A 24,426-nucleotide genomic window follows, 5' to 3' on the forward strand; every position below is an offset into this window, starting at 1 on the left:
CTGGACCCCATGTCATCATGGGCTGAAAGGGTCATGGGTTTCAAGCCCCCCAAGAGATGAAATTAAAAAGATATCCAAGAATCTTCATTACGGGGCAATTATGTTTATTTACTTTTGCAGCAAGCCTCGGGAACTGTGCTTGGATAGATAAAAGCTGTTCTGTGAGCCTGTGTCGGAAGCTCCATCAGTGGGTCGAGCTGCAGGGAGGCTGACCCGTTACAGGAGTCAGGAGTGGCTACCTGTAAAGTCCTGACTTAGGAAAATCTGCCTCCATTTCTCATCTGCTTGTACTCAAAGTGGATTGAGCTAAATGTGAGCTTGGGTAAGTAATAAGTGCCCTGCTCATGAATGCCCAGGCTGTTCAGCAAAAATAGCACACAGGAAACGGTATCGCAAAGGTCAATTCTTCTGGAAAGGAAGGGACAACAAGCCATCTATCTGAAATTTTAATGAGCAGATCCTGGCCTCTGACCCTATACCATGACCTAACAATCCAGTATTGAATGCCACGTCGGCTTCCATTTCCTGTGGATGAGGAGGCAGAGTTCCCATCCAAAGGCCAACCATCTGCTGGGTGGAAGATTCTCTCTGCCTAGCCGGCTGTTATGGATGAGCATGACGTCTTTATGGATGGAGTGTCAGTCCAGACTCCTTGTTTCACAGAGATGGGGGATTAAATGGTTGAGACACCAGGGCTGAGGCTAGGATTTTCTTTCCTGTCTTACTTTTTCCCTCCTGCATTGGCTGTTTTCTTTCATTCAGTCAAAAACAAACCAAGGACAGTCTTGGGGTACATGTAACACTTTGGAAAGAGCCTTGCAACTTCCAGGTTAAAAAACAAAACAAAACTGGACTTCCACAGTCAAGAGTAACATATAGAAGAGCAAAGAGAAATGGATCATTAGAAGGGAAAGTATAGAAAGCCCCCAGCCCAGCACGCAGCACATATGAGGTCCATTATGAATAAAAAATTTGCCCAGTCAGAAAGATTCAAGAGGCCAGCAGCTAGACTCATCCTCAAACTAGTCTGTCCCACTGACTTCAAAGGAAACAATTTTTAATTCCCTTGCCCAGTGTTTCTGAACGTTCTGGGAACCAAAGTATCAGAACCACTTGAGTACTTGCCCAAACTTCCCAGACCGTCCTAATAATAATGTCCAGTGCAAATACCGGGGGATTTGAATTCTTAACAAAGGTCAGGAATCCCGTGGGTTTGGGGTGGGGCACTGTATTAGCTTATTTAACGCTCTCTACCATCTGGGAGGTTTGTCTTTTACTTTCACTTAACAGATGCTGATCCTGAAGCTTAGAAGTCAGAGTTAAAGACACAGGCTGTATTTGCTAACAGATCTGGTGTGAGCTGTGACCTACTCCTTAACCCTGTGACCATGGGGAAGCCTCTTAACCTTTATACACGAGTTTCTTCATCTGTATATTCAGGATTTTAAGTTGAAATAATGCACTGTCTGCATTACTTTGGCACAATACTGGGATCCTATGAAGTCCGTTAGTAAATAATATGGTGGTTAACAAGCAACCCAGTGATAATTAAGTAGGTTAAGTAACCAGTCACAGTGTTCAATAGTCCTGATTTATCAGTTTGTCCTAAAAGACAGAAAAGTCTTTGAAGGCAAAAGGCATTTCTCCTTCATTTGGTTTCCCAAGTCCCTAACACAGCGTTGCTAATTGTTGATTGAGGGAATGAATGAACAGAGAAAGGCCAGGTAGAGGGGTAAGGATTAAGTAGGGCGGGATTTAAACTGGGCCTTGTTTCCGGATGGAGTGTTGGGGTGCCCTGGCACAGAGAAGGTGGGCCCTTTCCTTTGGCCAGTGCCTCTGGCTTTCAGGGTTTTCTTGTTTGTTTGTTTTGTTTTGTTTTGTTTTTAAAGGCCTGTACTTTGTTGGGAGGGTTGACGCGGTTCTTGAGAACGCGGCAAAACCCTGGGAGCGGGTGGGAGATAGGAAAGCGACTTTCCATAGCAAAAGACGGTAAGGGGAGTTTCCTCAAACCCTGGCTAACTGGCCCTTGGAACGCGGGTGGTGTCAGGAATTGGTGAGAAGTCACAGGACAAATTCTATCTTTGGTGGGTGCTAGCAACGATCCTTAATACACCTCGCTCCTTCAGGGAGCCTAGCTGCGTCTCTGTGGATCCCCCACCGTCTGGGAGAGGGCGACAAGTCCTGTTATCAAAACGACATCGTGGCTGTGATGGCGGAAAGGCTCTCTGGCGGACCAGGACTCAACTCAAGGCAAGGCCCTCCGTTGACTTCGCCCGGGGTTTCCCAGACACCCGGCGCTGCCCTGGCTCCGTGGCCTGCAGAGTCTCCAGCCACAGGCGGGGAAAGGGCGCCCGGGAATCTGTATTTCCCACAGACGCACTCAGATGCTTCTCATGCTCAGGAAAGATGGGGAAACCACGAGGTACACCCTTTTCTGGGTCCCATGCCATAGGGAAAGAAACGGGAGCCAACGTATCAACGTAAACCCTAAAGCAGTACACCAAAAACGTAATGCCCAGACGTCGTCGCGTGCCTGCGAGTCCGATTATTTCTCAGGCCCGAGGTGTCCGTGTGGGGGCTGAGGGCACAGGCCCGGGGACGCCCGCCCGGGCGCCGGACCGCCTTTCAGACCTGCTACCCGCGTTGCGCGGGTTCCCGGCGAGCCGGGGAGCGAGCAGCCGAGTCATCATTTCCAGCCTCAGCCTGGAAAGCTGGACCGTGCAGCCGCGTGTGCTCTTGGCAGCCGGGCGCCCGGGGCCCCGCGGCCACATCATCCCGGGGCGGGGAAGTGTGCGCTCCGGGCGCCCGCGCAGCCACCGAGCCACGTCTGTGCGGCCGGGGCGCGCGGCCCGCGAGGCGCCCGGCACCGAGCTGCCCCCCCAGCTCCCCCGCCCGCGGCGGTGGGCTAGCGCCGGTTCTGGGCGGGACCCTGGCGGCGCCCCCTGAGCGGTCTCTAGGACCCGCGGGACGCCGCCGGCGGGCGGGGGTGCGGGGGAGACGATAATTTGTTCCGTGGTAATGAGAACGGTGACTGTTGGCCGTGGATCCATTTCACAGGCCTGCCTTCTCTCACTAACGATCTTCCTCGTCCCCGGGCCAACTCGGACAGTTTGCTCATTTACTGCAACGGTCAAGGCTGGCTCGTGCCAGAGCCGCGCGCGCGCGCACACACGCACACACCGGGGGGAAAACTTTTTTTTAAAAAAAATGAAAGCCTAGACTCGCTCCTCGGCGGCGCGGGCGCTGCGCGAGGGCTTCGGGGCTGACTCCCTGCGGCAGGAAATCCCTCGGGTCGCGCCGCCCGGGCCCCGCTCGGCGCCCGCGTGGGATGGTGCAGCGCTCGCCGCCCTGCCCCGAGAGCTGCTGCACCGAAGGCCGGCGACCATGGCAGCGCGCCCGCCGCCCGCGCCCCCCGCCCGCGCCCTCCTGCTCGCCCTGGCCGGGGCTCTGCTGGCGCCCCCCGCGGCCCGAGGTAAGTCGCCGAGCCCCGGAGGCTCTCCCGCCGGGCCCCGGCCCTCCTCTCCCGCCCGCCGCCCGCGGCCGTCCGCGGGCTGGGGATCGTCCCCCCCGGGGGCACCTCGCGCCGCACTGGGTAGTGGAGGGGGGGAACGCCAAGCGGCGGGGCGGCGCGGCGCGCGGGGGCACATCTAGGGGAGCCCCTCCTCCCCAAGGTGCTAGTTCCCCGGGGGGGAGGGGGGGTGGGCGAGGTGGGAACATTTGGCTCGGGGCCCGCAAGACACCCGCGGGTAGCCGGGTACCACGGCTGGTCTCGGCTCCCCTCCCCTATCGGGTGTCCTTTGCCAAAGTGTCTGAGTCTTGACAGTTACACGTGTCGCTCGGGATGATGTGCGCCGGGTCTTCTTCCTGACACCCTCCCTTAGCGAATCCGCTCCCCACTTTCCAAGTTCTGAGTCAGCCCTCCATGAAGTTTCCTTTCCAGCCCACCTCCCCCAAGGATACACTGGGGGGAGGCACAGTAACCACACAGGTGAGCCATCCCCTTCTCCGCAGGTGTGCCTGCTGCGTTCCACAGCGGTCTCCATTTTTAAAAAGTTGACTCTTCACCTACTTCTTTAGTTTTCTTTACCACTTTTTTTTTTTTTTTTTTATTCCGCTCCCTCGTTGTCTGTAGCGGCCAAACTTGAGCAGAATTTTTCCGCCTCCTGCTACTTCGTCAGTTTCTCGGCTATAAATAATCCTTGAATCAACCTGTGTAAAGCGACACCTCATTTCGAAGTTAAACTAAAATGTAGGTATTATAGCTGTTTTATGGATCGAGATTTCCTCGAGTCGTATCCCCTTAAATTTGGGCACCTGTGGAGCCTTTGTTTTTGCATAATGAGGACTCACCCAGCAGGTGCCTTTTTAAAAATTCGGAAGCTTCTCTTGGAAGCCGCCAACGCGGTCTTTCTGCCGCTAGAGGCGCTGTCGGCCTACCAATGAATGGCTTGCCTTGCTTGGCCTCCAACTCTGAATTTCTATGGTTCTCGGTAACAGGCATTTATTTTTCAACAACTGGCCTCAATCATGAGCCGTTACCACTTTATGGTACGTTTTATTTTGCAATTGCCACTGGTACCCTCCACCCCCAGCACATCTACTGTAATGTGGCTAAAACCCAGCTCTCGTTAAAATCCACACAGCAATGAAGACCAATTGGGGAATTAATGATTAAATAAAAGGATTGCACAAAGCAATGAAAAACAATGGGGAAACCTAGAAAGAATACCGCTGTTTAAAGAGCTCTATGACCTGCAAATGAAAATAATAGTAATCAGAAGTGTTTTTGAAAGACTTTTGTACAAATTGGTCCTTTTGAATGTTTATTGAGAAGGAACTTTTTAAAACTCAAACAATCTCAGAGTGTGGTCCTTAACTTGGCATATGCTCTATACACATAGAAGTCCACTGAGCATGGAGAATATTAATTCTTTGTTTTAGAAGAAAATGTTGACTAAATCAAGCTAATAATGGGAAATTATTTCACAGAGTGGGGGACTTTTATTATTTTATGACTGCAGCTTTGATAGAGATTTTCCTTGGGGTAGATCTGACTCAGATAGAAAACCAGTTAGACCTAAACATTTTGAATGGGTATAGGTTGTGGTATCCCGGCATTCACTGCTTGTTTATCTTTGAATTCTCAGTATCAGTTCTTAAATCAATCAGTGCCCCAAATCATAGCATTGCAGTTGCTTAAAAATCCAAGCATATAATAAAACATGTCTTTGTGCTGGCAAGAGAAAAGGAGGAATTACTACTTGTTGAAGGCAGAGTATGTCCTGGGGGTTGTCTTCCTGTGTGTTACCCCCATAACCCAGAACAGTTGCCTACTTGGTACCCAGCAGGTCCAAAACAACCCTAGACCCCAAACCCTCTACTCTTAAATCCATTCCTCCTCCAGTCTTCCCAGCTCAGCAATAACACCCTCTGCCTCTCCAGATGTCTCATGCTAACACATGGAAAGTCATCCCATTGTCTCTAAAAGCCACCAACCTCCAATATGTATTCCCATCTCCCCTCTTCCCACCATTTCGAAGTATGCCTTCCCCAACGCAGCCCTCCTTTTTTATTTCTTTTTCTCTCTTCCGCAGAAGCCTCGTATGGCTGCTAGCGTAGCCTCCTAGCTGGTCTGCTGGCTCTCCCTCCTGCCCCTGCACAGTGTATTCTTCCCAATACTACAGCCAAAGTCATAATTTTCAATCATGAGTTGGATCATGCTGGTTTCCTGTTTAAAACTCTCCAGTGGCTTTCTATGGCTCTTAGGAAAGAAAATTCAAACTTCTGGATAACCTAATCCCTGTTTTCCTCTATGATCTCCTTTCTTACTGTTCCCCCCCTTGCTCATTCTACTCCAGCCACACTAGCATCTCTTCTTTCCAACTTTCCAGTATAGTGTTGCCATAATTTTTAAAAAACAAAATTCAATGCTTGCACTATAAAGACTTTGCGAATATTGTTCACAGTCGAGCCACACAGTGTTTTGTGATTCCATTTCATACCTCTTGCAACTTTTTGTTTTTCCTAGAGTTAATAATTGCTTTTCCTAAAAGACAACCTGTTTTTGCTTTATTTCCTGTGTACCAATCTCTGCCTCCCAGACTTCCTGGGAGAACCATTAAATTCCTTTCAACGTGATCAAACACATCAGGTAATCTACCCATTATTTTTATTTAGTGTTCTCACTCCTGGAGCCCTTTATTCTTTTGTTCCAATATAAACGGGTTACTTTTTTAGGATATAGTACAGCTGCCCTTATTACTAAGATACCTGTAATTTGTTTTGCATCCTTCCTCTGTGGGATCACCTGTCTTTTGAGCACCATAACTTTCTCTTTCTTAGCTTATTCCTTATTTTTGTGGAGCACATCTTCTAGTAACTTCCTGAGGAAGGGTGCATGGGAGGTGAAACCACTTGATAACTTGCTAGGAATATTCAACAAATAACAGAAAACCTGACTACAGATTTTCTTTCTCTTTAGCTTTATATGACACGCAGTTGTGAAGTAAGCAGCATAGTAGCTGGTGTAGTGGGGTCCATGAGACTCTCAGGGACCCAGGCTTTTACTTTTGTTCGTAACTGGCATCCTTACATGTCCACTTTTGCCTTTATGTTTCTGCCCCGGTCTCATAATAGCTGCTCTGCCTTTTAGCATTATGTCTGAATTCTAGGCCATAGTAGGGTAGAAAAGGTAAAGATAAAGAACAGAGCCGGCCAGATGTCTTTTAGCAGGAAAATGTGAATGCTTCCAGAAACCTTTGTAGCAGATTTTCTCTTAATCAGCTTGTGACACAGGGCCGCTGCTAACTGCATGGGGAAATAGAAAAGTACATATTTTTAGCTGTGCACGTTGGTATTTTAAATAAAAGAGTTCTGTGAGTAAGAAAGGTCAGAATATGTGCCTGCCCTACCTTGCATAAAAATATGTGTATATATTCCACCCTTGACTGCTAGTTTGTTTAGGTGTAAAATTCCAAGGTGGAAGTCCTATTTCCTCAGTGCTTTATAAGATATTTCTTTACTGTCTTGAGAACTTGATAGCACTCTGTCAGTCTTTTAAATGTAGACTATTTTTTCCCCCTGGAAGCTATTATCATCTTTTTATCCCTAGTATTTTTACATTTCATGATGATTTAGTTTAACTAAGTTCTTATCAGTTACTATGCCGGGAACTCTGTGGCTCTTTTCAGTTTGAAAATTCGTGCTATGAAATTCTAGTCCACTTTCTTGTACTATTTCTTCAATTATTTCTTCCTTGCTGTTTTTTGTCATGCTTTTTTTAAAAATTTTATTATGTTATATTAATCACCATACATTACATCATTAGTTTTTGCCATAGTGTTCCATGATTCATTGTTTGCGTATAGCACCCAGTGCTCCATTCAATACGTGCCCTCCTTAATACCCGTCACCAGGCTAACCCATCCCCCCACCCCCCTCCCCTCTAGAACCCTCAGTTTGTTCCTCAGTGTCCATAGTCTCTCATGGTTCGTCTCCCCCTCCAATTTCCCCCTCTTCATTTTTCCCTTCCTACTATCTTTTTTTTTTTTTTTAACATATAATGTATTATTTGTTTCAGAGGTACAGGTCTGTGATTCAACAGTCTTGCACAATTCACAGCGCTCACCATAGCACATACCCTCCCCAATGTCTATCACCCAGCCACCCCATGCCTCCCACCCCCCACCACTCCAGCAACCCTCAGTTTGTTTCCTGAGATTAAGACGTCCTCATATCAGTGAGGTCATATGATACTTGTCTTTCTCTGATTGACTTATTTTGCTTAGCATAATACCCTCTAGTTCCATCCACGTCATTGCAAATGGCAAGATTTTGTAGGGTTTTTTTGGCTGCATAATATTCCATTGTATGCTTTTTATGAGACTGCTATTAGCTGGATGTTTGTCTCAATCTCTTGGAAATATTCTCTAACTTCCTCATTTATTTTTCATCTCTGTATTTTTGTTCTACTTTCTGGGAGAGTTTAGTTTCATTTTCCAACCTTGCTATTGAGTTATTTATTTCTACCAGATAATTTCCAGGAGATGTTTTTTGTTCTACAAATGCTCCTTTTCTTTTTTCTTTTCTTTCTTTCTTTCTTTTTTTTTGTAAAAAATGTAAGATTTTGGTGAACTCTTGGAGCATATTAATTTTTATTTTTTGAGCATTTTTTTTTGCTCACTTCATTCTCATCATTAGCTCTGAGATTCTTTCCCACCCCCTATTGTTATAATCTCTGAATTTCTTCAGATGTCTGAATTTTGGTTGTTTATCTTTAATAATGAGACACTAAGAGGCTGATTGAAAGTTCTGTGTGCTTCCAGAGCACCACTTTGTTGCGGGGACCTTCATACATCATTGACTGTATCCTCTTTCTTAGGCTGGTCTGTTTTCCCAGAGGAGAACCATGCATCCTCCTGCTGAGGAGATTGAAGGCTGACTAGACAGTCTGTGAGCTGAGCAAAGGGGAACAGCGTTAAAGTGGATGTCTCACTCTTAAGTGTGCTTTACTTTTTTTTTTTTTTAATGCATCCTTTTGCTTTCAATTTGGCATCTTGCTTCCCCTCCCCCCCTCAGCTATCCCTGAGGTCCTGGAGCACAGAACTTCTCTGCTTCAGTGTCTCCAGAAAAGACATCTCCTCATCTGTCAGAGAGGAGGGGGCCGTCCCCTCACCATGGTGGCTTTGCAGGGGCTCTAGGGCTCCTAACTTCTCCTTGGATGATATTTCAGCTCAACCTGTCTTGGTTGTCAGAGGTGCTCCTGCCTCCCGTGCCCAAGTATTTTCAGCTTCTGCTCATCCATCTCACCTTCTCAATGGCTTGCCTCCGCTCTAAGCAGCAGGGTTCCAGCCCTTTCTTCTCCGCTAAGTAAGGAACCACTTATCTACCCTCTTCCATCTTTGAAAGCTCTGGTGCTCTCTCTTACCTGCTATCTTCTAGCCAATGCGTTGTTTTTAAAAGTATTGTTATTATTCCTTATTGTGGGGTTTCAGGAGGGAGTGCAGGTAAACACCTGTGCGTCTGCCACGTACATTCAGAAGTCAGCCCATGCTTCTGTTACCGCTCCCTACGTATAGATACGCTTTCTTTCTCCTAATTGTCATTTGGCTCTTTCTGTTCCTTCCTTGTGGAAACAAAAATTACATCCATTTTTAAATGTTTTAAAACTTTCTTTTAAAATCTATAAATGCTGAAAGTCAATATATACTTAATTAGATAGATGTTGCAGCTGTGGAAACTGAAGATTTTTTAAAGCAATGCAACTGCATCACGTAAAGATGCTAAACATCTTTCTTCCTGGTGTAGAAGATGCCGTAATGAACTCATTAAAATTGCAAAAAAATTTTTTTTTTGTTTTGTGTTCCAAGAGCCTTTTTAAGCTGAACTGTTCCTGTGGTATCTATGATTTATAAAGACAGGTGTGAGAAACATTTTCAGATGTTTCTTGTATACCAAATGGCTAGCCCCATAGCCCTTTGGCTGTGTCCCCACTGGGAGCTGTATTAAACAACTCTGTGGTATGTACAGTTCTTTAATTATCAGCTCCCTGGGATTGAGAAAGTGAAGTTGATGTGATATAGTATAGACAGAATGTTTCAAGAAATTGTTTCTATGCATTTTGAGTAGCTATTTCTTTATGTGTTTGTTTGGTATTTTATTAAACCTGAAGTGTTTATACCAGCACATAGTTACTTAAAAAGGCATTTATTGAGTGCTTTGGTGCCAGGGACAGTTTTAAGATCTTTGCACATACCATCTCATACCATCCTCATGTGAGAGTCTTGCAGCAGGTCCTGCTGTTACCCTCACTCTACAGAGGAGGAAACCACAGCTTCAGATGGTGAGTATCTGTTAAGTTGTAGATGTAGGGCAGTCTCTAGGCTGTCTCATGATGGAAACTAGGTCTTAACCTAACCCTGGGGAATATTTTGAGTCTGTGTACTCTGTCTTTGGTGTAATTTAAAACATCTAGAGCAATGAGATTATGATTTAGCTTAGTTTTAAGCAGAATGGCAATACAGTTCAAATGCACTTCATTTGCCAATTGAAATGTGGGCATTGAATGTCATGCTGTCTGACGGGCTGCCATTTCAATCTTCATACTTCCTCCAGCTCATTTTTCATTCTGCATCCTTGTGTGTTATGCCCAATATACCTTGTCTCCAACTGATGGGATGGAGAACCTGAATAATTCAACATCATATTGACATTTTTTATCTTTTAAGCTTTTATGTCTTCCCAAGGCTACATTAAGAACTCAGCTTCTAGACAACTGCTTAAAAAATTGGGCAGTCTCATCTCCTACATATCCCTAATCAATATTCAATATTTTTTGTATTTAAATATTATGTGAAGAGTACCCTACTGTATACAACAGGCTTCTGCAACTTGCTGTTTTTAAATCAATATTTTTAAAGACTTATTCATGGGGCGCCTGGGTGGCTCGGCTCAGGTCATGATCCCAGGGTCCTGGGATCGAGCCCCGCATCGGGCTCCCCACTCCGCAGGAAGCCTGCTTCTCCCTCTCCCACTCCCCCTGCTTGTGTTCCCTCTCTTGCTGTGTCTCTCTCTGTCAAATAAATAAATAAAATCTTTAAAAAAATTAAAGACTTATTCATGTTGATACATATGCTTTCTTCATTCCTTTTAGTTGAATGAGCCATAAATTCCTATTGATAAATATCTGTTTTCCCCAACTTCCTGATACTAGTGGAGCAGGGATAATTGTACTGTCTCCTTATACAGGCATGAGTTCTAGGGAATCTATTACAAATGAATTGCGTAGTATGCCAATTTTCCATTTCCATGTTTTGCTCCACTGCTTTCTAAATTGGTTGTACCAATTGACATGCCTACTTGTTAGAAAGTTCTGGTTACCTGTGTTTTTGCAAATACTTGGCAATTTCAGACTTTTAACTGTTGCCAAGCTGGATATGAACTATTTCATTATTTTAATTGTCAATTTCCTGATTACTAGAGACTCTAAGTCTCTTTTTATGTGTCTATATTGTTTTCTTTGTTTCTTCTTTGAGTTGTTTAGTTTTCTCATTTTCCCATTTTCCTAGGTTTGGTTAAATATCTTTTTCTTTCCTAAGCTCCAGTAGAGATTAAAAATAATTTCTTCTAGGGGGTGCCTGGCTGCCTCAGTCGGTTAAGTGCCAGACTCTTGATTTCAGCTCAGGTCTTGATCTCAGGGATGGGAGTTCAAGCCCTGTGTTTAATTCCCAGCATGGAGCCCACTAATAATAATAATAATAATAATATAATACTAATTTCTTTTAAATTTTAACTTTTTGGTGCTCACTTTTAGTATAACTGGACTTTATTTTTTATTTATTGTATGAAGTCAGTATCTATTTTTTTTTACATATAGATAGGATAACCAATCATCCTGCTTAACATTTATTGAATCCTTTCTCCCTTCTGATAAATACCAAGTACAGACAGATATGCCTCTGGGTTCCTAGTTCTGTTGGACATTTATTTATCCTGTCACCAGCATCCTCCTGTGTTCAGGTTTCTGTAATTTGTATTCAGCCCTACGTGTTTACATTGGTTGGCATATAGTGGTGTGGAGGGCAGACACTGAGGTCAGCTTGCCAGTGTTTACATATCAGTCTGCCACCCAGTTACACGTGACCTTGGGAAGTAGGTCAATATCCTATGTTGTCAGGAATTTCCCAGTTTTAGCACTGAGAATCCCATGTTGCTGGAAACCCTTAGTGCTGGGCAAACCATGAAGATTGGTCACCTTAAACCTCACAAAAATTGTGCAAGGTTTTTCCCCCAGTTTCTCCCTCCATGAAATGGTGATAATAATAGTATCTGCCCCCACAGGGGTGCAGGGAGGAGTAAATGAGATAATATATGGAAAGTGCTTTGGACAGCTCGTGCTAAGTGCTCAGAGAACATTAATTTCCCCTGTTCCTCTCCCTACTCTCCTTTAAAATTCTCTGGAGGGTGCCTGGGTGGCTCAGTTGGTTAAGCGACTGCCTTCAGCTCAGGTCATGATCTTGGAGTCCCGGGATCGAGTCGCGCATCGGGCTCCCTGCTCAGTGGGGAGTCTGCTTCTCCCTCTGACCCTCTTCCCTCTCGTGCTTTCTATCTCTCAGTCTCTCTCTCTCTCAAATAAATAAATAAAATCTTTTAAAAAAAATTCTCTGGACTGTTCTTGAAACATTAATATTTCAAATGAACTTTAGAATAATCTTGATAAGTTCTGCAAAATATCCTATGGGGACTTAGAGATTAATTTGAGGGAAAAAATAAAAAAATAGAAATAAATAATTTGAGGGAAAATTGACTACATCATGACATCAAAGCTTTGCTTCATGAATACGGTCACTTCTTTTTTCATGTTTTTTAATGTTCAATAAATTTTAAATAACTTTAAAGTTCTTTCACATCTCTGTAAGATATGTTTTGAGGTACAATAGTAGATTTGTTATTCTGAATGTTATCACTTTTTATTTTTAGGTTTTCACTTTTCAATATGGAAAATTTTAAACATACGAAAGTAGACAGACTGGTGTAATGAACACACATGTCTGTTTCTCAGCTTCTATAAATACCAGCTTATGGCTATTCTTGTTTTATTTGTGGAATTATATCTTTTTTTGAAAATTTCTCATAGATGTTTCCATTTCAGTATAAATGAATGTTACTGATTTTTTTGTGTTTTGCTTTTGAATTCAGTGACTTTGCTTGATTTTTATTCTGATAGTTTGTAAATTTATTTCATAGAAATTCTAAAAGAATTACTACCAGAAAGTGATGGTAAATTCTGTTTTTTCTTTACAGTTCTTGTGCATTCTATCTCTTTTATTTTTCTTCTTTCACTGGCTAGCACCTCCATTATTACAATGATAAGCAAAAATGGTGATTCCAAGTGTCCTTGGGTTTTTTCCTTAACTTCAGTGAGAATAACTAGCTTTTCACCATGAAGATGTTTATTGTAAAATTTTGTTAGATATGTCTTGCTGGGTTAAGAACATTTCCCTATACTGCTAGCTTGCTAAAATGTTTTCTTTTTAACATATATAAATGGTTGTTTAATTTTTTTAAGCTTTTCCTAAACGTTTTTGGATAGATCACTTGTTCATGTGTTGTTGACCTAACTCCTTGGAGCTTATACCGTGCTGTTCCTTCCTTCTGTTGCAAGCTTCATTCTTCCACCTTCAGTTGTCCTCCTCTGCTGTAGTCACAAAGGGTGAAGGTTCCTCCCCGATTTCTGCTTTCACTGTTGCACACATTTTGCTTCCAGTTTTGTGTTATCAGCCTATCCAAAATAGTCCATAATTTGCATTATGGGTTTTTTTTTTGTTTCTGTTTTTTATTACTAAGTTATTTAGACACATGTTTTGATTGGCGTGTGTGTGGTTTACTTTCCAAATGCTTGAGGAAGGATAGTTTCTTATTGATATCTGATTTTATTGCACCGGTGTCAAAAAGAGCCATCTGTGTCCTATTGACTCTCCTCCATGTGAAGTTTCTTCATGAGCTCATGCATGGTTAGTTTTTGTAAAAATTACATATGTGTTTGAAAATAATGTATTGGGTATAGTGTTCTGGATATGTCAGTTAGATTAAGCTTATTAACTGATGTCACATCATATTATGATAAATAGTTTTTGTTCAGTATTTCTGTTTCTAAGAGAGGTTTTAAGAACTTAGTGGAATCATGGGTTTTCCATTTCTCCTTGTAATTCCGTCAGTTTTTGCATTATACATTTTGAGGTTAGTTTGTTGGGTCTATTCAACTGTGTACAGCCTCAGATTTGTCTAAGACAAAATTACTATATCTGTTTTCTTTTGGTTAAAATTTTTCTGGCATATTTTTTCCTCTACCTTTACTTTAAAATTTTCCATGTTATATTTCACAAGTGCCCATCATAGAGCAAATATGCCTCGATTTTTAAAACTTTGTAATTGCTGCCTATTAACCAACTAGTTTTACCCATTTACATTTATTTTGACTTTTGAAAGTTTTGAGAGAGTGAGAATGAGAGAGAGAGAGAGAGGAGGGCCAGAGGGAGAAGCAGACTCCCCGCTGAGCAGGGAGCCCGATGCGGGACTCGATCCCGGGACTCCAGGATCATGACCTGAGCCGAAGGCAGTCGCTTAACCAACTGAGCCACCCAGGCGCCCATAAAGTTTTGAACTCTATTTACCATTGCTATTTTTAAATACTTTTCCTTTTCTGTCTCCTATTATATTACTGAAGGATTGTTTACACCTACTTCTGTCCAGTTCTGTTAATTTAGAGGTTATATATTCCGTTTCCACAATTTTACTAGTATTGTTAAATTTTTAACATTTGCATCTCAGGCACCAAAGTATAAAATAGGTGGTCAGTAACTCTGGCCTCCTCTCAAACTGTACTATAGGCTGAGAATGCTTAATGCTTTTCATCTCTTCTCCTACTGACTGTTGTTGTCTAGCATTTTATTCTATCAGTTTGAAACACATTATCAAAAAAATGTCATAGGGCGGTGGTAGGCTTTGTTTTTTTTTTTAAGATTTTATTTATTCATTTGACACAGAGAGAGAGAGAGAGAGAGAGAGAGAGAGAGGCAGAGGCAGAGGGAGAAGCAAACTCCCTGCTGAGCAGAGAGCCCGATGAGGGGCTAGATCCTAGAACCCTGGGGTCATGACCTGAGCTGAAGGCAGATGCTTAACTGACTGAGCCACCCAGGCTGTTTTTGTTTTTTTATAGTCCCGGATTGTTTGGATGAGTCCAGTGTAACTAGTTCCTCTCTTCCATCACGGCTTCTTGCAGACCACTTCTCCCTCCTGGATTTAGTTTGCTTATTAAAGTAGCCTTTCATTGAAGACCTATGAGTAGCAAATCTCTGCATTTGCCAGAAAAATATTTGTTTTCTCTTTTTCATAAATGTTAGGTTACCTCTGCACAGAATCCAGGTTGATGTTATTGTCCCCCAGCAGATAATACCTATTGTATTCTGGTATCTACTATTACTGTTGAGGAGCCTTTAGTTTAATGATTCCTTTGCACTAACCCTGCCTTTTTCTCTGGTTGCTCTTAAAATTGTTCTTTGTTTTTTTGTTTTGTGGTTCTGAAGTTTTTATTATGTTTTTTGGTACGGATTTATTTTTAATTTGTGTATATCTGCTTTTGACATGTCTTGAATCCAATCAGTTATTAAAAACTCTTCATCATCTCTCCAATTACTGTCTTGTTTTTATTTTCTCCATTACCTTCTTTGGACTTTTATATGTAACAAGACCTTAGCATTCAGTCATACTGCTTTTAATTTCTCTTTGTTTCTATCACTCTGCTTTATACTCTGGGTGATATCTCTAGGCCTAAACCTCATTGCCTGGCTCTCTTACAACCAATGTCTATATTGCTGTTTAAACTGTCTATGGACTTACTTTGAATTTCCAATGCCTTTTACTTTTCATTTATAGAAACTTTATTTTGTTCTTTTTTAAACCTGCCAGATAATTTATAAATAATGTTTTTTATTATCTTCCATTATGGTTTCTATGTATTTTATGTTTTCAGAACTTTTGGTGAGACAGAGGATGGAGATGTATATATATATATATGTATATCTGTATATGTATTTACATATATGCTTAATCTAAAAGGTATACACACACACACACACACACACACACACACACCCCTTTTAGATTATTCTATTATCTCTGTTTCTTAGGGTGCTATATCTCTATTGTCAGGGGTTATCTCTTCTTGCAATTTTGAATTGTGAACTCATTTTCAGTTTTTCCCATCAACTACTACTGCTTCCATGGGAGTCTTGTGCACCTGGATTAGGAAGGGTCTAGTGAAGCAGTTCATTTACTTATGACGGGTATTTCAAGGATTTCACTCATCTGAGCTCAGTTTTTATGTTAATTTCTCATTTTGGGAATTGTGTACCATATGATTATTATAAGTTTGGTGTCTACACTCATGTGGTGAAGGCTTGAAGTTTTGATTTCTCCTGGGAGACCCCCTAACCCTCATGAGCTCTCTGGGTAGACGTGCCACTTTGCAGTTTCCCTGGGGCATTTGGTCGAGTTTTTCCAGCCCCTTGAACTTGGATCCTGCAGGAGTCCCAGCTCTAGTTCCCCAACTCCTGTGTTTGCAATCATGTTGCCCATCATTAAGCTGACGGTTCCTGGGCCGGGGACCTGTACCTGCTTGGGTCTCTGTGGCTTTGACGGCGTTGGCAGTGTCTGAATGCACGGGCTGTGAGTTCTTCTTTTAGTTTATGGATCCCGGTAATTTCCTTTCCTTTCTTGCTAGTTTAGTTATGTATATACTATAAAACCCCCACATCTTATTTAACATTTTTATGCGTTTGTCTTGAGAAAGTTTTCTCTCTGAATCAGCTCAGTCCACCATGTTTTCAGAACTGGGAGTCCCCGACACTGGCTTATCTTAGTTAACAAATTTATTTGCCTACCACAGTCTCAGATTTGTGCCAGGAACTGAAGGATATCTTGGTGAGAAAAACAGACACAGCTGCTCACCTCCTGGCACGTAGAGTGAGTAGATCCTACAGATGTACAGAAAATGAGTTGAACCCACCTGGCACCCTGGTTCTCAGCTTCCAATACGCCAGGGCTTGGTCAGAAAAGCGAGTCAGCTGCTTTCCTGCTGGCTTGTTAGACTTTGCCTTGGCAGCTGCGGGGGTGAAATGTGCTAATGATGGGGCCAAGCTGAGCTTTGGGGGTGAAGCCGTCAGCTGTTCCCATCTTCCTCTGGCTGAGGCAGAACGCGAACAGCTGGGAAACAAGGTCGGAATACGCTCCCAGAAGCCGCTCCTCTGCCAGTGGAGGTGTCAACAGAATTCCATTCATGTGAGCCTTCCAGGACGTATATTGAATTTGTTCCATACTTTCAGGTTCTAATATAGAGAGCGGATTGTATGATGGGGCAAGCCAGTGATTGAAACTCTCATCTGTGTATCTTTGTAACTCTTGGAATGACTAACACAATCCCGTACAGAATGACTTCTCTACTGATTTATCTCAAAAAATCAGATGCCTGATTTGTCACCAAAATTTGGATTTAGTGTACTCAATGCATGAAGTTTTACTTCCAGTTTCTTGGTAGGGAAAGTCTGTTCCTTGGAGCACAATTTACTCAGCTGGAGTAGATGGTCCCCCAGAAACTTCCTGTCCCACTTCCGCATGGTTCGGTGTCTCTCCTCTTTCTTTGTATCTCTGCTTGCCCTGAGAAAGTGCTTTTTAACCTTCTTTCTTACTTGGCACAGCGGAGGGCTACGGTGTTGGTGACAGAGGTTCAGTAGGAAAGTGATTTCAAAGGAGTGGCAGAAGGGACGAGATAGGATGGAGTTTAAAAGGCCAAGTCAAGACAACTGTTTTAAAGCGTGAACAAATCCCTAATAGAGGCTTCTGCTCTTCTTATGGGCATACATGACATCACGTAAGGAGAGTTCTTTAACTTCTCTCCCCTGATGTCACTTCCATGTGGGGTTAGTGAGTTGAGGGTGCTGTGTGTTCTCAGGCTGCAGTGATGACACTGAAGGGCGCCAGGGGTCATGCCAGAACACAGATTTGGACTGAGAAGGCCTGGCTTGGCCTCTTTACAGCTGTGTGGCCTGAGGAAACTACTAAATCTTCCTGAACCTCGGTTTCCTTATTTGTCAAAGAAGAATAAGGATACAGGGGCGCGAGGATGGCTCAGTTAAGCATCCGACTCTTGATCCTGGCTCAGGTCTTGACCTCACGGTTGTTCGTTCAAGTCCTGTGTTGGGCTCCATGCTGGGCATGGGACCTACTTAAAAAAAATTTTTTTTTAATTAAAAAAAAAGAGAAGACATATACAGCCTACCTCGCTGGGTTGTTGTGAGCACTGAAGTGGGGATATGTTGGGCAGAGCGTTTTGTAATTTGAGTTCTTCCTTCTGGTTGGGGGGCACACAGGAGGTACCACTGTCTGTTCAGTGATGTAGGTTTGGGCTCATGCCTTGGGAAACCCAAAGTTCTCAGCTACCATGAGCTGCCGTCCCTCCTGCTGCTGGAAGATGGGTGTGCAGGGTAATAGCAGAGGTCAATACAGGGGCAGCAGAGGTTCGGGAGAGCAGGATGGCTCTTTTTCTTTTCCTCAAGCCTTTAATCTCATGTTTCAGTCTTCGTTTTTATTGGTCTCCGGCTGGGGCATCTCTTTGTTAACCAGGACCATTTGAGATCATCCTAATAATGTCAGATATATTTGGTTATAGCAAACAAAATGGATTATTAGTTTCCTTTTTCTCTACTATGGGACATGCTGTGGGCTCAGCACAGGGCTGGAGAGAGCACAGGTGATGGCAGAGACCCAGGCCAGGGGCATGATTTTCCCAGCCTTCACCTTCCACTGGCTTGTTGAGCAAGGGTTTGGGAGGAGGACTAAGAGTAGAATTACAAGGAAAATAAAATGTAAAATGCTAAATGCTTATCAAGGTGCTGGGTAGGTGTTTGTAGGATTCCAGTAGAAATAGGAATCTTTTACATTTTGTGGATGGAGCATGTATATAACTCTTTTGTGGCAATTACCAATTAGAGTATGGGATTGTAGTAGTATAGCCATTTAAAGGCTCTGCATCCTTGTGTTTCTAGTTAGTAAAATTTAGAACGTTCCAGACTCTGACAAAAATGTTCCACTCTAAGACTGAGTGTGGATGTTATTTTTCCCAATTTGTAGAAAAAAAGATAAGTAAATGGAAAGGTATTTTTTCCCTCACTGCCAAGTTTGTTAATCTCCCTAATCTTAAACCATTGGTTCTGGCTACCTTTTCTCTTGAGTTGCAAAGCCAGTGAATTTTCAAAACATGTCCATTCAGTCTTAGTTCAATACATTATGGGACCATACTCGGCTGCTAGTTTTTACAGTTTTACCTGAGTACCTGGACAACAGTCATATTTCCTGAGGGTCCTTGCTCTTCCTTTGAGGACAGAATGAAGGAATTCCATAAAGGAGTGTTTGCTTTTTTTTTTTTAATATTTTATTTATTTATTTGACAGAGACAGAGACAGCAAGAGCAGGAACACAAGCAGCGGGAGTGGGAGAGGGAGAAGCAGGCTTCCCGCCGAGGGGGGAGCCCGATGTGGGACTTGATCCCAGGACCCTGGGATCATGACTTGAGCCGAAGGCAGACGCTTAATGACTGAGCCACCCAGGCGCCCTAGGAGTGTTTGCTTTTGTAAATATGTGCCAGTGCTGATACAAGAGCTTACACGCATCTCAGTGCATGGGTCTGGGCAGGATATGCTATGGCCACTCTCTTTTCCTGATACGAAAGCCAAGGTTAGGAAGCTCAACGTGTACGAGGTTACACAAGCAAGCAGGTGGCACAGCAAGATTATGCACAAGAAGTACTGTCCAAATAGGCAGTAGAAATGGGCATACTGATACCAGTCATTGTGAAAGCCTGGCATGGAACCTAACATTCAGTGCTCGCTGGACTCTACATGAATCCTCCCATTAAAATCTCACTACAGTCCTGGGAGGAGTGTGCTATAATTATTTCCATTTTACACATAAGGGGACTAAGGCATAGGGCACTTGCAGTTTGCTTCAGCTCCGTCTTATAGGAGGCTGAGTCACAACCAAAGTAGATGGTGGATTTCAGAGCCCACAGTGGCTCACCCAACGTGGGTACCCTGGAAGGAACCATGACTCCCAAGTGCCCTTCCAGATGTGGAACCCTTCACAGCCGTCCCATCTTGTGTTGATCTTGCGGTATTGGGGTTTGAGGAGAGAGCGTCACATTTTTCCAGAAAGATGCTGGGTAGAGTGATACTTGAGATGGACCCATTTTCAGGGGCCAACAGTCTTGACCCTTTGGTTCTACATTAAAGGGACATGTGTGGACTTAGCTTAAATAGGTTTTCTCTGCCAGGGAAGCTGACTGAACAATAATTATCTGTCCCCTGTTCTTTCTCACAAATAAGATGTAGGACTCCTCCTAATCTTGCCTTCCCCCTGCTAAGTGCACTCAAAGCGCCGCTGCTCATCTGAGGGCTCATCATGTTGGACCACCTCTTTGTCCTCCTGGTTCCTATTTAAGTGCCAGGACGACAGAGACCACATCCGTGCTGCTCACTGTCACCCCCCCGTCGCGAGTGCGTCACAGCCGCGTGATAAATACTGGCACAGTGAGCCACCCGCCCCACCGTGCGCGCTGCTTTTTCTTGTCAGCCGACGTGGTTCCCAAAAGCTCTACCCTCTACTTAAACTTTTTGTCGGTGTGCAACTTCTCATGTAAATGCATCAGCATGTCTGGACAATCTTCTTTAAAAAGACCACGGGTCTTAGTATTTGGTGCTAAAAGGGTAGTTAGTATCTTTTTTTTTTTTTTTTTTAAAGGTTTTACTTATTTATTAGAGAGAAATAGAGAGTGAGAGCGGGGGTGGGGGAACGGAGGGAGAGAGACAAGCAGACTCTGTGCTGAGCACAGAGCCCATCTGGGGCTCCATCCCACGACCCCCAGATCATGACCTGAGCTGACATCAAGAGTCTGTCGCTTAACTGACTGAGCCACATAGGCGCCCAGTGGTTAGTATCTTTAAGTGATCCAAAAGAAACATCCCTGGGAAATATATGAAATTCTACTTGGAGTATTATTTTTATGTTGGGTAGAAGATATGAGCTGATAATTTAATAAACAATCGGAAGAGGTCTCTACCAGCTTTAGCTTGTTCCCATGACCTCCCTGAGAAGCAGCCGGGTGGAAAGATGGTTATGAGTAAGTGTATGCTGCCTTGGGGTGGGTTTTTCCTAGCCAGCACCTAGTGACCTGGTGAAGATACACTCAGCTGTATATTCACATTTTTCTTTTCGTTCTCTCTTTACTCCATTTTAAACCTTTGAAGTGAAAATTCAACAGGGGGATAAAATGACTCTGAAACAGAACTTAAGTGCAGCCAACTACAAAAGCAACAACACCAAAAAGCATAAAACCTCACATCAGGCCAATTTGCAATTCACAAATTTTACTTTGTTTCATATTGTTTCCTTACGTTGACCTTGGTTGTCCTTTTATTTATGTCCATACTGGATGATTTCAGTGGTCTGGGTGAAAAACATTTTTATATACAACTGTTTGAGAACATCAGAGTTCATTGTTGATAAACTCACAGTAATTTTAAAAGTATATTTCTTAAGGTTGTACCCTATTTATTTTTGTAATACATTTTTCTCTTGGTGGTTTACCATCAGTCCTTTGTAGAAATAGCCTAAAAACTAAGCCCAGATCACAAAATATTGAAGTAGGTTATCAAAGGAATAGTGAAATCCATGTGGCTGAAGAGTTTTAAATAAATAAGAACAGGGTGGCCTAATTAGCTTAGTCCTGGGAATATGGGCAATTTAAATCCAAAAATGAATTGCCCCTTCTCTTCCTGTGTGTGTGTGTGTGTGTGTATGTATGTGTGTGTACATGTGTAAAGAGAGAGTACTGGGTTTGATTTCCTCATATTAAGGATTTTAAGTCTGTGTTCAAGAGATACTGGTTTATAATATTTTTCTCATTATATTCTTGTCTGTTTTTGTATAAAGGTTACGTTGGCCTCGTAACGAGTGTTAGGGAGGTTTTCCTTCATCTTGTATTCTATGAAAGAATTAGTGTAGGATTGTTATTATTTCTTTCTTAAATGTCTGATAACATCCATCAGTGTGTTCATCTGGCCACTGAGAGGGGTGGGTGCGTGTGCAGGTTGAGAGGAGGGCATTAGTTGTGAATTCAGTTTCTTTAACAGATATCGGGCCAAACAGATATTTCTCATTCTTGCGTCAGTTTGGTCATTTGTGACTTCCAAAGAACACAGCCATGTTATCTGAGTTCAATTTATTGGCATACAATTTTTCATAGTATTTTCTTATCGTAATAACCTTATTCTCTGTAATAGTGTCACTCTCTTTCATTCCTGAAATTGGTAAGTTATGTGTTCTTTCACCTTGCTAAGGGTTTAACGATTTTATCAGTATTGCAAGCAACGTTGGTTTCAAAGATTTTCTTTTTTTTTTTTTTAAATGTTTTATTTATTTATTCATGAGAGTCAGAGAGAGAGAGAGAGGCAGAGGGAGAAGCAGGCTCACCACAGAGCAGGGAGCCCGATGCGGGACTCGATCCCAGGACTCTGGGATCATGACCTGAGCCGAAGGCAGACGCTTAACCATCTGAGCCACCCAGGCGCCCAAAGATTTTCTCTTTTGTCTTCTATTTCCAGCCTTCTACCTTTTTGTATTTCTTTCTATTTTGTCTTTGATTTTGCTCTTCTTTTAGCTTCTTATGGTGGATCCTTAGGCTATTGATACAAAACCTTTCTTCTTTTCCCACAGAACCATCTAGAAATAGAAATATCCCCGGAAGCACATCTTTAGCTGCATATTACAAATTTTTAAGGGCTGTGTTTGTATTATCATGTAGCTAAAAATATTTTAAATTTCCCCCTGTAATGTAATTCCTTGACCTATGGCTTACATAGAAATGTGTTGCTTACTTTCCACATATTTGAGAATTTAAAAAGATATCATTTTGTTTTTAATTTCTAATTTCATTTTGTGATCAGATAATATATTAATTAATGATTTAGATCTTTCCATCTGTCAAGACTAGTTTTGTACCCCAGTGTGTGGTCTGTATTGTAAGTATTCCACCAGCAGCGGGAGACAAAGTGGTTTCTGCGGCTATTGGATGAACAGTGCTCTACACGTGGCAGATTGGTGGGTGGTGCAATCGAATCTTCTGGAAGTTTACTGGTTTGTTGTTTGCCATTGCTCTCAGTTGGTGGGAGAATAGTATAACCTTAACTAGCATTGTCAGTCTGTCTGTTTCTCCCTTCAGTTCTATCCATTTTTTTTCTCATGTATCTTGAAACTCTCAGTAGGTTTTGCACCTTGTTAATGTCTGCTTATATCCTCTTATCATTACAAAATTTCCTCCGTATCTCATGTAGTAATTCTTTTAGGTCCACTTTAATATTTGTTCAGCCACCTCAGCTTTCGTATGCTTAGTGATACGTATGTATGCGTGGAGCATCTTTTCCCATTATTATTATTATTATTATTTTTACTTTCAACCTATCGTAGTCATACTCAAAGAGCATTTCTTGTAAACAGTAACTAGTTGGCCTTGCATTTTAATCCATTCTGAGGGTTTCTTCCTTTAAAATGGAACATGTCATCTAATTACATTTAAACTGATTATTCACATGGGAGTTAAATTCATTATCTATTTCTTTTATAGATGCCCTATATATATTTTTTTTCTTTTCCTATTTTCTTTTGGATGGAGTAGTTGATTGATTGATTGAAGAGAGACCACACGTGCGTATATGTGTGCATGAGGGAGGGGCAGAAGGTGAGGGAGAGCAAATTCTCAAGTACACTCCACCCCCAGCACGGAGCCTGACATGGGCTTGATCCCGTGACCCTGAGATCATGACCTGAGCCAAAATCGAGAGTCAGATGCTTAACTGACTGAGCTGCCCAGGTGCCCCTTAACTCACATTTTTAATGATTGTTGGGGTTTGGGAGTCAATTAAACAGCATGCTCGTCCCTCCTTAGATTCAGAATGCATTGATTGCTCAGGAGCTGAGCATTGGGGATCAAACTCTCAGCTCTTATGAGGAAGCTCGTGGGAGAATTTGGCTTTCGGCTGGTGGCCGAGTGGGTTTGCTGCTGTGTCACCTCCTTGAGGGGTCACTACCCTTCACACAGGGCAGAGGGCAGGTCCAAGAAGAGAGGGAGAGCCAGGAGGGAACTGAGCCACAACAGGCCTTTTCTCCTCCCAGTCTCTTGGATTGTAGATGTCACTGTCCCTTCCCTGGGGGAGCTGGGCAGGGAGGGAGGCCAGGGGTAAGTTCCTGCTCACCGAAGCTAGGGCGAGGGGCAGGAGGAGGAGCTGGAGGAGATTCTCTTTAAATACCTACTAAGGCAGTTGAATTTCTCCCCATTACGTTCACCAACAACTTATGATTACTTTTTTACGCTGTCCATTCATATCCTTGGGTCACTTTGTTATTGAGCTCTTTGTCCTCTCTTACTGACTTGTTAAGAGCTACTTATGTGTTATGACATTACCCTGTTGTGAGCCATAATTTTTTTTTAAGATTTTATTTATTTATTTGACAGAGAGAGCACAAGGAGGGGAACGGCACGCAGAGGGAGAAGCAGTCTCCCCGCTGAGCAAGGAGCCCGATGCGGGACTTGCTCCCAGGATGCTGGGATCATGACCTGAGCCGAAGGCAGACGCTTAACCGACTAAGCCACCCAGGCGTCCCATGAACCATAATTTTGTATGAACAGCATTATCATCCATTTCTCACGAGGGATTTTTTAGGTTCCCCCCCCCCCGGTTATTTTTCTTTTCTTGTCATTATAAATGCGATCCAGTTTTCAATTTTATTTCAGTAGTGGTATTTTTGTATTGATTTATATAT

The 24,426-nt window shown here is 42.9% G+C and overlaps 1 protein-coding gene across 1 annotated transcript in view; it reads left to right on the top strand.

Moving 5' to 3' along the window:
• The first annotated feature begins 2,855 nt into the window (after positions 1–2,855).
• ADAM12 (ADAM metallopeptidase domain 12) overlaps positions 2,856–24,426 on the top strand; it is a 356,418-nt gene continuing 334,847 nt past the window's right edge. The window contains exon 1 of the mRNA XM_025880175.2: positions 2,856–3,472. Coding sequence (XP_025735960.1) covers positions 3,385–3,472 — 88 coding nt within the window. The 5' untranslated portion in view covers positions 2,856–3,384. The remainder of the gene's footprint in view (positions 3,473–24,426) is intronic.

The sequence above is a fragment of the Callorhinus ursinus genome, unplaced genomic scaffold (assembly GCF_003265705.2).
Source record: "Callorhinus ursinus isolate GAN/ISIS: 27379988/994484 unplaced genomic scaffold, GSC_fseal_2.0 scaffold58, whole genome shotgun sequence".
Classification (NCBI taxonomy): domain Eukaryota; kingdom Metazoa; phylum Chordata; class Mammalia; order Carnivora; family Otariidae; genus Callorhinus; species Callorhinus ursinus.